This window comes from Nymphalis io, chromosome 22 (assembly GCF_905147045.1).
Source record: "Nymphalis io chromosome 22, ilAglIoxx1.1, whole genome shotgun sequence".
Lineage (NCBI taxonomy): Eukaryota > Metazoa > Arthropoda > Insecta > Lepidoptera > Nymphalidae > Nymphalis > Nymphalis io.
The window spans coordinates 6,807,475-6,820,601 of NC_065909.1; the positions used below are offsets into that span (position 1 = coordinate 6,807,475).

At 31.7% G+C, this 13,127-nt stretch overlaps 1 protein-coding gene across 3 annotated transcripts in view; it reads right to left on the minus strand.

Annotated features, from left to right (window-relative positions):
• The window catches only part of LOC126777179 (eyes absent homolog 2), a 43,386-nt gene extending 30,733 nt beyond the window's left edge, over positions 1–12,653 (minus strand). For 2 of the 3 annotated variants that reach the window (XM_050500141.1, XM_050500140.1), the window contains exon 1: positions 12,269–12,653. In XM_050500141.1, coding sequence (XP_050356098.1) covers positions 12,269–12,289 — 21 coding nt within the window. In that variant the 5' untranslated portion in view covers positions 12,290–12,653. The remainder of the gene's footprint in view (positions 1–12,268) is intronic. The other variant, XM_050500139.1, reaches the window with a different exon arrangement.
• Positions 12,654–13,127: the final 474 nt, after the last annotated feature.

A 13,127-nucleotide genomic window follows, 5' to 3' on the forward strand; every position in this document is an offset into this window, starting at 1 on the left:
GGTATCTTTGGTCAAGATTTTGGTTACCAGCTGCTCATTTGACCAGCTTTTTATAATAATAAAAAGTTATTTACTTTGTGATTGCAATAGTAATGGTTTACGGCTTTGCATATCAAATCGTTTTTTATAATATTTCATTTATAATAAGAAAATGGACAGATTTAAAACAAATGCGATATTAGTTATGATTAAAAGCTAACACGGTATTACAATTTTTGTATTTAATATTAACACTCATATACAAGATGCAGTAAACAACAAAAGAAACGCTACAAATTCATCTGTCTAATTCCAACATAATCCACGTTAAATCGTCAGTTTTTATAAATAGATCGAGATACGGTTAACAAAAATTCGTCGCTCGAACTGATACGTAGAGATAAGGGACGTTGAAAGGACCGAGATTTTTATCAGGCAGCCTCTTACACATTCCTGCGTTCCTGGTACAAAGTATGAATTTATAATTATTTTGACTGACTGCTGTTAGACAGACAGATAGACTAAGAGGGAGCGAGATGGATGCAGACTTTTTTATCAATTTGAATTATTTTAAAGTTGACCCTAAAGTATTTTTAATAACGTTACTTCCATTTTCGTTTCGTCCCTTTTTTTATTTATAATTACTTTTTATAATAAACACAGATAAAAAACGTTTTTAATAAAATATTTTCTAATGGTTTTTATTTCAAGCTAGCTCATAAATAGTTTAAAAAAAGCCTAATTATAATAATTTAGTTTTCCTTTTTTCTTTTTACGACTACGTAATTAGGAAAGAATTTATTATTACGCATTATAAATTTACAGAAAAAACACGCTGTCACAAAGATTTTCCTGTGACATTGTACCGAAGACGCTAGAACTATTTATTAATTGTAAATTTGTTATTTAAATTTTCGAATACTTTAAACATGCAAGATAAACTCTCAATACTTTTCAATAATTAATGGTTTTTGATTTGACTACGAATTACTGTCGTTGCTTTTAAGAAATGTAAAGGTAGTTTTGTATAAAACATCCTGAAGTACCAATCAAAGCATTTATATCAAATGAAACGTTTAGATTAAAAAGCAAATTACCGGAATAGCAACATTAAAAATAATGTTTACAGTGATTACTCACGAAATAAATGACCGAAAATACCGAGTCTTAAACAATGCATCCGCTAAGGACGACCGCACACAATGAAATCTCGAATACGTTCCTTCGAAATATAAATAACTAATGACGTCATTAAAAATCAAAAAAATTTCGTCATCATTTGATTTCATGGAACTAAATATATTATTTGAAAAACTGTGTAAAATTATAACAATTATCCCTTGAATGACTCGGGAGAAAGAGCTATAAATATTGAGTTTAATTGAAATTGTGATAAATGATATTGTTGCTGTTGTATATTGTTGTTGTATTAAATTATATTAAAGTCCTCAAAAATATCTTATGTATAATTTAGTCCTTACAAGTTAGCATAATATGTAATATAATCACCGGATACACAAATAAATTATTTGCAATATACTGCTTTGCATATAAGTAATTTATCAGAAGTTAAATGTTTACATAGGGTATCGGTATTTTAATTTATTTGTAAATAATATACAATTGCTTTCTTTGTTTCGTTATATTTATAAAAAGTAACTAGCAGTTTTGATTCAAATTTGGAACTAATTTAAAAGGAATAAAATATCGCCGATATTAAAGATTTGAGGTGTGAATTTTTTATTGAATAAATTCCATGATTTATTATATATATACATAACATTCTAATAATATTATATCAAATTTATACCAATTACATTTTTATATGTACAGCTTTAAGTATATCTATTGCCGCAACTTTTTAGCTACCATAGCAATACGCTCGGTAAACGAAGCTATGTATGCCTACAGAAATAATAGCAAACTGAATTTAAGACAATATACAAATTTAAACATTCATACATTCAAACGCATCATGAAAATGTAATAAATGACAATTAGTATTAATTCTCGTTAAAATGAATTTGACTTTCGTCATTCCACACGAGAGTCAAACATCTAACGTTATCAAATATCTCACATACCACTCGAGTCGGAAACGTATTAATTAAAATAACGCCCTCAAAAGTTCACTAACCATGTCCTAAAAAACTGAGGGACAAAATAAACGAGACAGGACGAATGACCATAAGGTCCAAGAACAATCGCCACATGTGGTCACAGATTAACTAAAAGAAAAACAAAATTAATATCCACATTCCGTCTCTCTCTAGCTTCATCAAGATCTGTATAGCTCTCTCGCTCGTTCGACGAAATCATTCTTGGAAGTGCCGGAGCAGCGCACGCGCACAATGCGGGTGTTGTGGCCACGAATTCCAAATTCGAAAAAAAAGTATCGTGCGCGCCGGTTGGTTTGTGCTAAATAGCTTTTCGTTTAATTTCTACGATGTATGCATAGTTATTTAGTTTGCAAGTTCATTGAAATACATAAATGATTGTAATATAAATACCATCGCTCAAATTCTTACTTAGAACTTAGTTTTGTTCAACAAGAAGTGTTAAAAATAAAAATGTTATTTGATGTCTTTGCACTAGTATTACATTGAAATGAAAAAATAAAAAAACTAGCTGTGACTGCGGTTCTGTAAACGTTGGATATTAAGATATGTATTGTAATACTTTCCTTTCTAAACATTTACAATATTATATCTGGTAAGCAGTGTCTTATAACATAAAAACAGTTGCTAAGTTCCGCATGCTAAGATATGCTTGCGACATGTTTTTAAATTCAATAACAAACAAGTTTATTACCAGACTTGCGTCGTACCTTTTATGAATTTTATTTAAAACTAGTTTTCGGTCGCGGCTTCGCCCACGTGTTAGGGAGGGTGTTGTTGGTGTTAGATATAAAAAATCCCCTATGTGCTTCCTTGGGATTCAAGTTTGCTTAATACCAAATTTTATCAAAATCGATTCGCAGGTATTATTAAAGCGTAATAGATGTAACAATTATTGTTTGCAATTGTTTTATATACCGACTGGGGGATCATGGGCAGTAAGAGTTAAATTTTAAATCGATATGTTAATTGCATTCCAGCAAAGCTATATAAAAAATAAGGTAATAACCAAATTAATCGAAATTGTAAACTATTACAAAAATTTTGGTAATAAAAAACATGCTGGGTGTCATTAGCTTTTTATTACGTCACGGAATTTTCTTTTCCAAATCGGTGTTCTTTGAATAAAAATGGTTTTAAATATCATTAAGTAACTAATCGTTCATTTTTTTTTTTCAATTTAATGTTATTAAGTATTTAATAGAACATCAATCAGTGTACAGAAACATTTATTATTTACTGGTGGTAGGGCTTTGTGCAAGCTCGTCTGGGTAGGCACCACCCACTCATCAGATATTCTACCGCAAAACAGCAATACTTGATATTGTTGTGTTCCGGTTTGAAGGGTGAGTGAGCCAGTGTAATTACAGGCACAAGGGACATAAAATCTTAGTTCCCAAGGTTGGTGGCGCATTGGATATGTAAGCGATGGTTGACATTTCTTACAATGCCAATGTCTAAGAGCGTTGGTGACCACTTACCATCAGGTGGCCCATATGCTCGTCCGCCTTCCTATTCTATAAAAAAAAAAAAGGAATAGGAATCCTTATTGTACCTAGTTCTTTCTATCTACAGAAAAATAGTACCACCACACTACCAGGTATCTACATAGTGGATCGGTTGTAGTAACTCACGGTGACCGAGAATATTTTGCAAAAGTCTATTTACTGCTTATGATCTTTCGGTTATTTTGATTTGATTCGATGTATCATTTCCCTATACCTGATATTATATTTTAGTTGATAATTACTAACGATAATTATTAAAACACAAACTTGAAATGTGTATGTATACTTGGTGGTAGGTGGTATGCAAGCACATCTGGCTAATCATCAGATATTCTACCGCTAAATAGCAACACTGTTGTGTTCTGGCTTGAAGGGAGTAAGCCAGTGTAACTAGAGGCACAAGGGACATAACAACAAAGTTCCCAAGGTGCAGTGCGATGTACGAAGTGGTAAATATTTCTTAAATTGAAAATATGGCCCGATTGCCGGTCTGTCTATATAATAATTAAAAAGAAAGGCTTCCATTCGATTGGTTTGATGTGTCTTAGGTCTCTCATAAAATAAAAAAACAATTACAGTATTATCACGAGTCTTATGGAGTCATTCTTTCGTCTTTAGACGTTTTCATACATCCGACAATCTATTTCTAAATGATAACGGTTAATGATTTAAATATAATCTGTGATTTGGATCTAATCTTAAGAAAAGATTGCGAGTTCAGTACCGGAAAATATCCTTGAGGTTTTGTGCTTAATCTGTCTCATTCATCGTGTTCAGCTTTTGCCTGTATAGGTCTTGACTGGTCAGCGTGGGTTTGATGAATTCCTAACACGTGTACCCACCAACTCGCATTGAAGCAGCGTTGTAAACAAACCTCCAAGTCTTCTAAAGATAAGAAGAAGCGCAACAGCAATAGCCTATTAATACTTTATTATTATAAGTAAAAATATTCCTAATTAAGAAACTTTGACTGACTATGAGACACTATGAAATTAAATTTATGCAAAACATTTTCAAAAGTAACCTTCGTGTATTTTTTTTTTTTTAATTTTTAACATTCGACTATAGAATATGAAATTTTATCTCATAACGAACGAAGCCAATACGACGTCTTCGACATTATTTAACCTTTTATTAATGAAGTGTACACTGTCCTCTTTTTACGGGCACGAGCTAGCTAGTGATGGCTATATCGATATATCGATTGTTGTCTAAGTAGTCACATAAAATTCTATAATAACCACGAAATAGACAGTTTATTAAATAAATATATAGGAAATGTAAAGTATATTTCGTAATTGTATAGTGCCGAATCTAATACAGACCTTTTAAAATATTATTTTGATAACTCAGTTAATTTGAAATATTTTGAAAAGCCACACATAGTTTTCGAGGACTTTCATTTAAAATCGAAATATAATTTATTCAATAAGTCATGTCGTGGTCTACTCGAGTTCTTGCACGAGAGTAATCAGAAGTTTCGAATCTAAATGTACGTTACATTAAGATTATAATACAAATTAATTATTACAGAATCGGTGTTCGTTTTCTATGGGACGGCCGCGACTGGCTGTCTCCCATCATTATACATTTCATCGATAACCCTTTAATTGCCAAAGCCAATAACCTATCGACGTCCAAGCATCCCTACTCCATGAACACGCATGAATAAGCTAAGTAATCCCGACGCGCAGGGTTTTAAAACAATATGGAATTCGCAGAAATCGCCACCAGACCACGCTTCGGTAGACAAAGACTGTGCGCCTTTGTTATTTTTTTTTTCATTTTTTCACTATCTCTGCTTAATTAGGCCCTGCTATTTACAGACGCTATCGTTTATGCATTAAACATTCATAGCATTTCGGTCCTTATATTGTTTAAGTTAGCAGCTATTATCGTCTGAATGGTATTTCATACGTGTGTCGAGTGGGTGGGTGTACGTGTATTTCATGCGTCGACGGTAGCTTTGCGACTCTTGAAGGTTATTGTATTTTCTTTAACATCACCACACTTTTCTCTCTCTGAGATTTTAATGGTACAGTCGTTAATGTTTTATCTAAAACTTTATAGTTTAACATTTATTGTGCAAATTGTTTTCAGATAAATAAAACGTAAGAAACATGGTTTTAATTGACATTTTATTAGCGACAATTTGCGACTCAAAACAAACAACCTTAAATAATTCATTATTATCATATTAGTAAATTCATTACAAAGAAAAAAATTCCTTTATGACATTATACAATAATTAATAGCTTTCATTAATATGTTATGTTGTTTTCATAGAAAAAGAATGTTCGTTTCGAAATTCGAACAATTTTTATCACAAGCTGTAAAGTTTTTGTCTATTAAAAATGTTTCTGTTGAAATATTTTATTAGAACTATGCATAGAGTTAGGATAATTAAGAATTCTTCAAATATCATATTCTTTATTGCATATATATCAATATTAAGAAAATAAATAACACAAGGGCTTAAAAATAGTTATTATTTAAGTAATCATTACTTAATAGTCGAAATTTTTTTATTATACAATGAATATACTTTAATATACGATTGAAATAACTCTTTTTTATCACTGTTATCATTTTATTCAAGTGATATTTATATTGTTAAATTTTGTTACTTGACGTATATTGGTTTTAACTACGAGTATAACACCTACTGTGTTATACATCCGATCGAGCCTATTAAAGATATACTTTCACTCATAATTAATTTATATCTACGCATTCTACTCTTTAGAGAAAAATAAAATAGCAGTTAAGTTATATTTGATTCAGGACGAAATTAAAAAAAAATTAATAGTTGCTGTGTTACACATACTTTGTATTCATTAAGAGCATACTTGTTTTTTTTATTTGATACTGACAATTTGTCCACGGCTCAATTTTTTAATCTCAAATGTTACCCATTTTGTTAACTATTATTAAATGTTTCAATTTTCCAACATATATTAAAATGCATATCTGGTTAATTGTTTTATTCATTAAATATTTGACGACAATCTTATACATATATATAAAATGTAATATTATATTATGTTCTCAATGTATATCCGATCAGATGAAACTTTGAACGTACAGACGTTATTGACATTTGCCTAAAGATTTTTGACATAGCACTATAAACGTAAAATATTAATATTAGGCGCCACATAACAGATACTCATTTAAAAAAAATAAAGCAATGCAACGCATGCCGGGCGTTTGCTAATTTCGTATAAAATCTGGAATTTATTTGACAATAAAATTGCAAGATTGCATTTATCGAAACGGATGAAAAGAAATACCTATAATAAAGTTGTAAATATGTATTTGTAAATATGTATTTTTTTTTTATAGAATAGGAAGGTGGACGAGCATATGGGCCACCTGATGGTAAGTGGTCACCAACACCCTTAGACATTGGCATTGTAAGAAATGTCAACCATCGCTTATAGCCAATGCGCCACCAACCTTGGGACCTAAGATTTGATGTCCCTTGTGCCTGTAATTACACTGGCTCACTCACCCTTCAAACCGGAACACAACAATATCAAGTATTGCTGTTTTGCGGTAGAATATCTGATGATGTATTTTCACGACATTGTTTTATTTAAATATTCCTAAATAATATAATACTTTTGGTACTTTAGCCCAATAATCACAAAATAGCTTATCTGGGGCGACAAACATCTCCCACTACGTATCCCGGGCTTCAGCAATGTAACGATCTCAAGAGATAATAATCAAAGCCTGTTAGCATATTGCAATCGCCATTAGGACGCCGTACAATCACCCTTAAACATAAAATCCTTAATACTTAATAAGAAAACTCATAATTACAAGTCGTTTTACAGTTCATTCCTATTTAACTTGTAATTAAAATTCTAAAACCAAAACCATAAACATTCCGCACGTAAAAAGCGTGTTTAATAAATTCCTTCGTATTTGGTAATAACCTCCGTACTACAGAAGTAAAAATTAAAACAATACACGAACTGTGCATAAACATCATCGTTCGTTCGATATGTTTTTTTTTAAATATTAAATTTAGAACAACCCATAAATGTCCCAACGTTGAATACTATCTTAATGCTCTTTTTTTTTTAAAAAGCTTGGAGTATATCCCACCACGCTGTTTCAATGGTACACATGTGAGTGAACTTTAATTTAAAAAAAAAATTGATAGGTTGAGGGGCAAATGGGCTACCTGATGAAAGGGGTTTCCATTTCTTAGATTGCCAATGCACCACCAACCTGGGGACTATGATGTTATGTACCTTGTTTAGTTACACTGGCTTACTTTGGCCTTTCAAACCGGACCACAACAATACTAAGTACTGCTGGATTCGGCAGATGTATATATAAGATAAGATATTAAGCCCTATCATCATTAGTGGTGCTTTTGGAAGTCGAATATGTCGAGGTATGTTTACAAGTACACTTCATACATAAAAGGTCTTGAGAACTGTGTAATGTACTCAAATATATTCCATAGGGTTGACAAATAAATATATTACTTTATTAATATAGACATACTAGAATTCGGCCGCGGCTACAATCGCGTTAGGAGAGAGGTGGGATTAGGTAAAAAAAAGTATCCCAAGTCCGTCCTTGGGGTTCAAGCTTGCTTCACAAATTCTATCAAAGTTGGTTTAGTCTTGAAAACTGTCAGACTTAGTTACTTTCGCATTTATATTAGTATATATTGTTACACAGGAAAATTTCTTATGTGTTACGTTCACACGGCTAAATTGCCGGTAGAAAGGTAAAACATCGTCCGTTGATTTAACTTTTGGTGTCTTTAAAGAAATATATTTACTGTTTATGCCGTATAGATATTTTCTCAATCTTATTCTGTTGTAAAATATCTGTGTGCATGTATTTCGATTTTGTAAATTTGTATCGACGAACCCATATAATAATGAAAAGCCGAGATGGCCTAGTGGTAAGAACGCGTGAATCTTAACCGATGATCGTGGGTTCAAACCGGGCAAGCACCACTGAATTTTCATGTGCTTAATTTGTGTTTATAATTCATCTCGTGCTTAACGGTGAAGGAAAACATCGTGAGGAAACCTGCATGTGTCTAATTTCATTGAAATTACATTGCCACGTGTGTATTCTACCAACCCGCATTGGAGCAGCGTGGTGGAATAAGCTCCAAACCTTCTCCTCAAAAGGGAGAGGAGGCCTTAGCCCAGCAGTGGGACATTAACAGGCTGTTACTGTACTGTATATAATAACCCAATAATGTTCTGGCAATTATTTTTAAACCCGATTTAGCACCAATGAGCGGGGATATCATTTTCTACGATTTTTTGTTTAAAAAATCCTCATGGCATTTTTGTTGTACGGAACTTTACTAAATTTATTTGCGGCAAAAATAAGGAAATATTTCGTTTCAAATTTTGTATTTGTTATTCGGTTTAGTAACGTTAATGTTAAATAGTTCTTAAGTTTCTGGTTGTAGCGATAACGTGTTTATTGCAGTTAATTGTAAAAAAATATACATATGGTGCAACGGCGACGTTAACATGATACCATTTGCAATACAAATAAAAAAATAGGAAAATTAAAAACGAGGAGAAAGATACATTTATCAATATATAATCATCTTATGACTATTTCGATTGTACTGCAATAAGTCCGGAACAGACCTCGAAACTCGCAGAAAACGGTCGTGAAATGTTAAGTGAACTGTTATAGCATAATAATCATAGCATTTCTAGAAAATTTGCATCATAGTAGTCGGTTGTCAACATTTCACGGATAATGAAGTGAGTTCTTACAGAATAGCACTTGCAAAGATTAGCAGTAACAAATTTACCGCAATACATTTCAAATCTTGACTGAAGTAAGCACAGTTTTTTTTATAAATTTATAAGTTTATATAAATTCTGTGAGTACATAATTTATTGCTGCATTTCAAACATCAATGCTATCATAATATATTCAAAACATATAACCAAAAAACAAAAAATGATTTTTCCTGTAAAATGGAAAATTAAAAGTTTCGCGAATATTGTATTTTTGCATGGGAGCGTCGATATGTACTTTTAAATCTTTGATTATGTATTCATATATTACATATAAATATTCTTAAAATCTTTAAACAAAATAAGATTATACAATCTTTTTACCTAAATTTTGTTTTAAAAAAATGATCTACTTATGTAGTATCATAAGTAGATCATTTTTTTAAATGATGACATATTTCTACATTTGTAAAATAGTTATCAGATTTATACCGTACCGTAACAGCCTGTGAATGTCCCACTGCTGGGCTAAAGGCCTCCTCTCCTCTTTTTGAGGAGAAGGCTTGGAGCTTATTCCACCACGCTGCTCCAATGCGGGTTGGTGGAATACACATGTGGCAGAATTTCAGTGAAATTAGACACATGCAGGTTTCCTCACGATGTTTTCCTTCACCGTAAAACACGAGATGAATTATAAACACAAATTAAGCACATGAAAATTCAGTGGTGCTTGCCCGGGTTTGAACCCACGATCATCGGTTAAGATTCACATGTTCTTACCACTGGGCCATCTCGGCTTCAGATTTATATACAAGTTTAATTCTATGTTATTTATGCAAAGTTTCTTATATGCAAAAGATAATATTATTAATATGTTTGTAATATGAATTCGTTGAACAGTAATTGACCTGAGTGAATTTTTAAATTATAATTTAAATTCTTTGTAACGCTTACTTTATTTAATTTATATTTATATATTGCTATGTAGTTGATACATAACCTATACTAATTCTCCTCAAAAGGGAGAGGAGGCCTTAGCCCAGCAGTGGGACATTAACAGGCTGTTACTGTTACTATACTAATTACAAAATTTCTTCTGATAAAATCTTAGTAAGGGACATAAAATCTTAGTTCCCAAGGTTGGTGGCGCATTGGCTGTAAGCGATGGTTGACATTTCTTACAAAGCCAATGTCTAATGGCGTTTGGTGACCACTTACCATCAGGTGGCCCATACGCTCGTCCACCTTCCTATTCTATAAAAAAAAAAAAAAACCGAGATAAAGCTTGTGCAATACATATTTTTATTTTCCTTATATATTTTTAACTTATGTAATATGTTTTATGATAAAAAGGAAATTACCTTATATATAAATATGACACTAATATTATTAGTTTCGTTCGTTTGTTCATACAAAAACTGTTATTTATGATGATAATGTTCTTCTGACCGATTTCGGCCACGGCGGCCAACTTCAAAAAGATTAGCAACTACACACGACATATTTTAACGCACAAGTGTGTGCAAGATGCACTCTGTATTTGCCTCACTCTCATATTCCGATGGGACGGCAATTCGACGCAACTGGAAACAGTTTAGGCTTAAGCCCAACGTCTTTACGTGCTTTCCGAGGGACGGAATTATATGCAACTTTCAAATAATGACAGGTTATATCGAGTTATATCTTATTATGTCAGCATAGTCAGAGGAGAAATTTCCGATACGGCGCTTTTTAAGCGAACGCTAACACTATTCATAATATATAAAAACTTTGTGTGAAAGATGTTCAGATCTTTAAAATAAAAAAAAGGTCAACGACAACATACATTCATCTTTAATAGATATAAATCACAGTCGTATTTGTATATTACAAAATAATAAAAACGTGGTTATATTTTTTAGTCACATGCATCACTAAACAACACTGTACTTTTTAAACGGAAATACCATATTAAATACATATTTCAACTGATTTTTATCTATTACATAAATTGCTAAGCCAATTCTGATGCTTTGCGATTTGAAAAACTTTAAAGTTTCAAAATATATCGTAAAAGTTTTAAAAAAAAGAATAATTTTTTTTTTGTTTTTGGAATTCTAATGGAACCAAGGTGTTATTAGAAATAGTGAGTAAGTAGATTTTTTGATTAAAGTTGAAGTAAAATCAAAACGACTTCTGATAACAAATAATTTACAGACATTTTTTTTCAAAATGGTCATTTTTCAAAAGTATTCGTTTTTAAATATTATAAATATTACACTTTCTGTATGAATGGATCATGCTCAAAAGTCTGCGCTGGATTTAATAAAATTTAGCGTAAAACTCTCTTATGTCATGTAATAGTATATAATCTTTTATTTTAAAATTAAATAATATTGACTAAAATTTTATCAACGTCGAAGCAGCCTGTTAATTAAACCAAACACAAGTCACGCTGTTTTGCTTAAAATGAAAATGTATAGAGCACTCAAAAGTTTCGCAGCAGTTTAAAGAAGTACATTACAACAAATGGTATGAAAATTTTAAATTACTTAGAATAGCTTAAGTAAACGTATAACTACCATACATAGAAACGATTAATGTATTTCCACAATTCTGTAAAATTTTTCATATTCAAGGCTCATAGAATATTTTTTGAACACATTAATAGAAGTATTAAAATTAAACTTATTTGAATATCTTTAATCAAAATATATCGCAAATAATAAATTTTATTGTACCAATGTGTTCTATTTTCAAAATAAACGTTCTATTTTTAACTTTTAGCACTCTCATATCAACAATAATATATTTAATCATTGGAATAAATAAGTATAATAAAAAATAAATAAATTGGAATTTCGTTTTAAAATCTTATCAGAAACATTCGAATCCATACAATTTCTTATTCATAGATAAAATTTCTCTTAAAACAGTTTACCTCAATGCGTATCGTCTGCATCCCGCTATATTTGGTTTTTTATCATTTTTGCATGCGTTTTTAAACTACGATATCGACCATGCCATTGTTTTACCACACCACCACAGTTTCATCAAAACCGGTTAATCTTTGCATTCACCTCACTTACCCGATAAAGTATTTAATTCAGCAAACATTTCCCGATTAAATGAAATAATTACACAAACACCATCACTAACCGTCCACTGTTTTGTAATGTAATACTATTTAATACGAGCTTTGTCAGTTAAAAGACATGTTATAAAATTCCGGTTTGTTATTCACCCGATAATAGGCCGTAGGAAATTTAAAAAAAAAGAATTCCTCGGCAAACAATTGGACGCTCAACAAAAGCAGTGCTTCGCAGCTATCCGAAGCTGTACTGAAATTCTAAACCCCGACTTCGGTGTCTGTGTCCAGCACCCCCCATTACTAAATTTCCAATCGAATCTAAAAGGTCTAAACTAACAAATATAACCATTTAAAAATGAACTCTAAGGGTATTACATTAAGCTCCTTGTTGCTACAGTGCATAAAGTCAAATCCGGCATTCATCAAAACCCCCGGGCCGCTACAAGGCTATGAGAACGTATAATTTAAAGACGGAGCTAGCTGACTCACGTTGTAAATATACTCGTCTCTCTCCCTCGTATTGAATAGGCGGTAAAGCTTTTTGCCTGACGATGTCGCGTTGCTCATTTTTTTGCTATTCTGTATTGAATTACGTATTATTTCGTGAATTAGATTGTGCCGCGGTGTCATATTTTTGCTCAGTACCTACCTGGTGTTTTTTAAAAGGATAGTGGGTAGGCAGGTTGCTTGTCCTATTTTGTACAATATG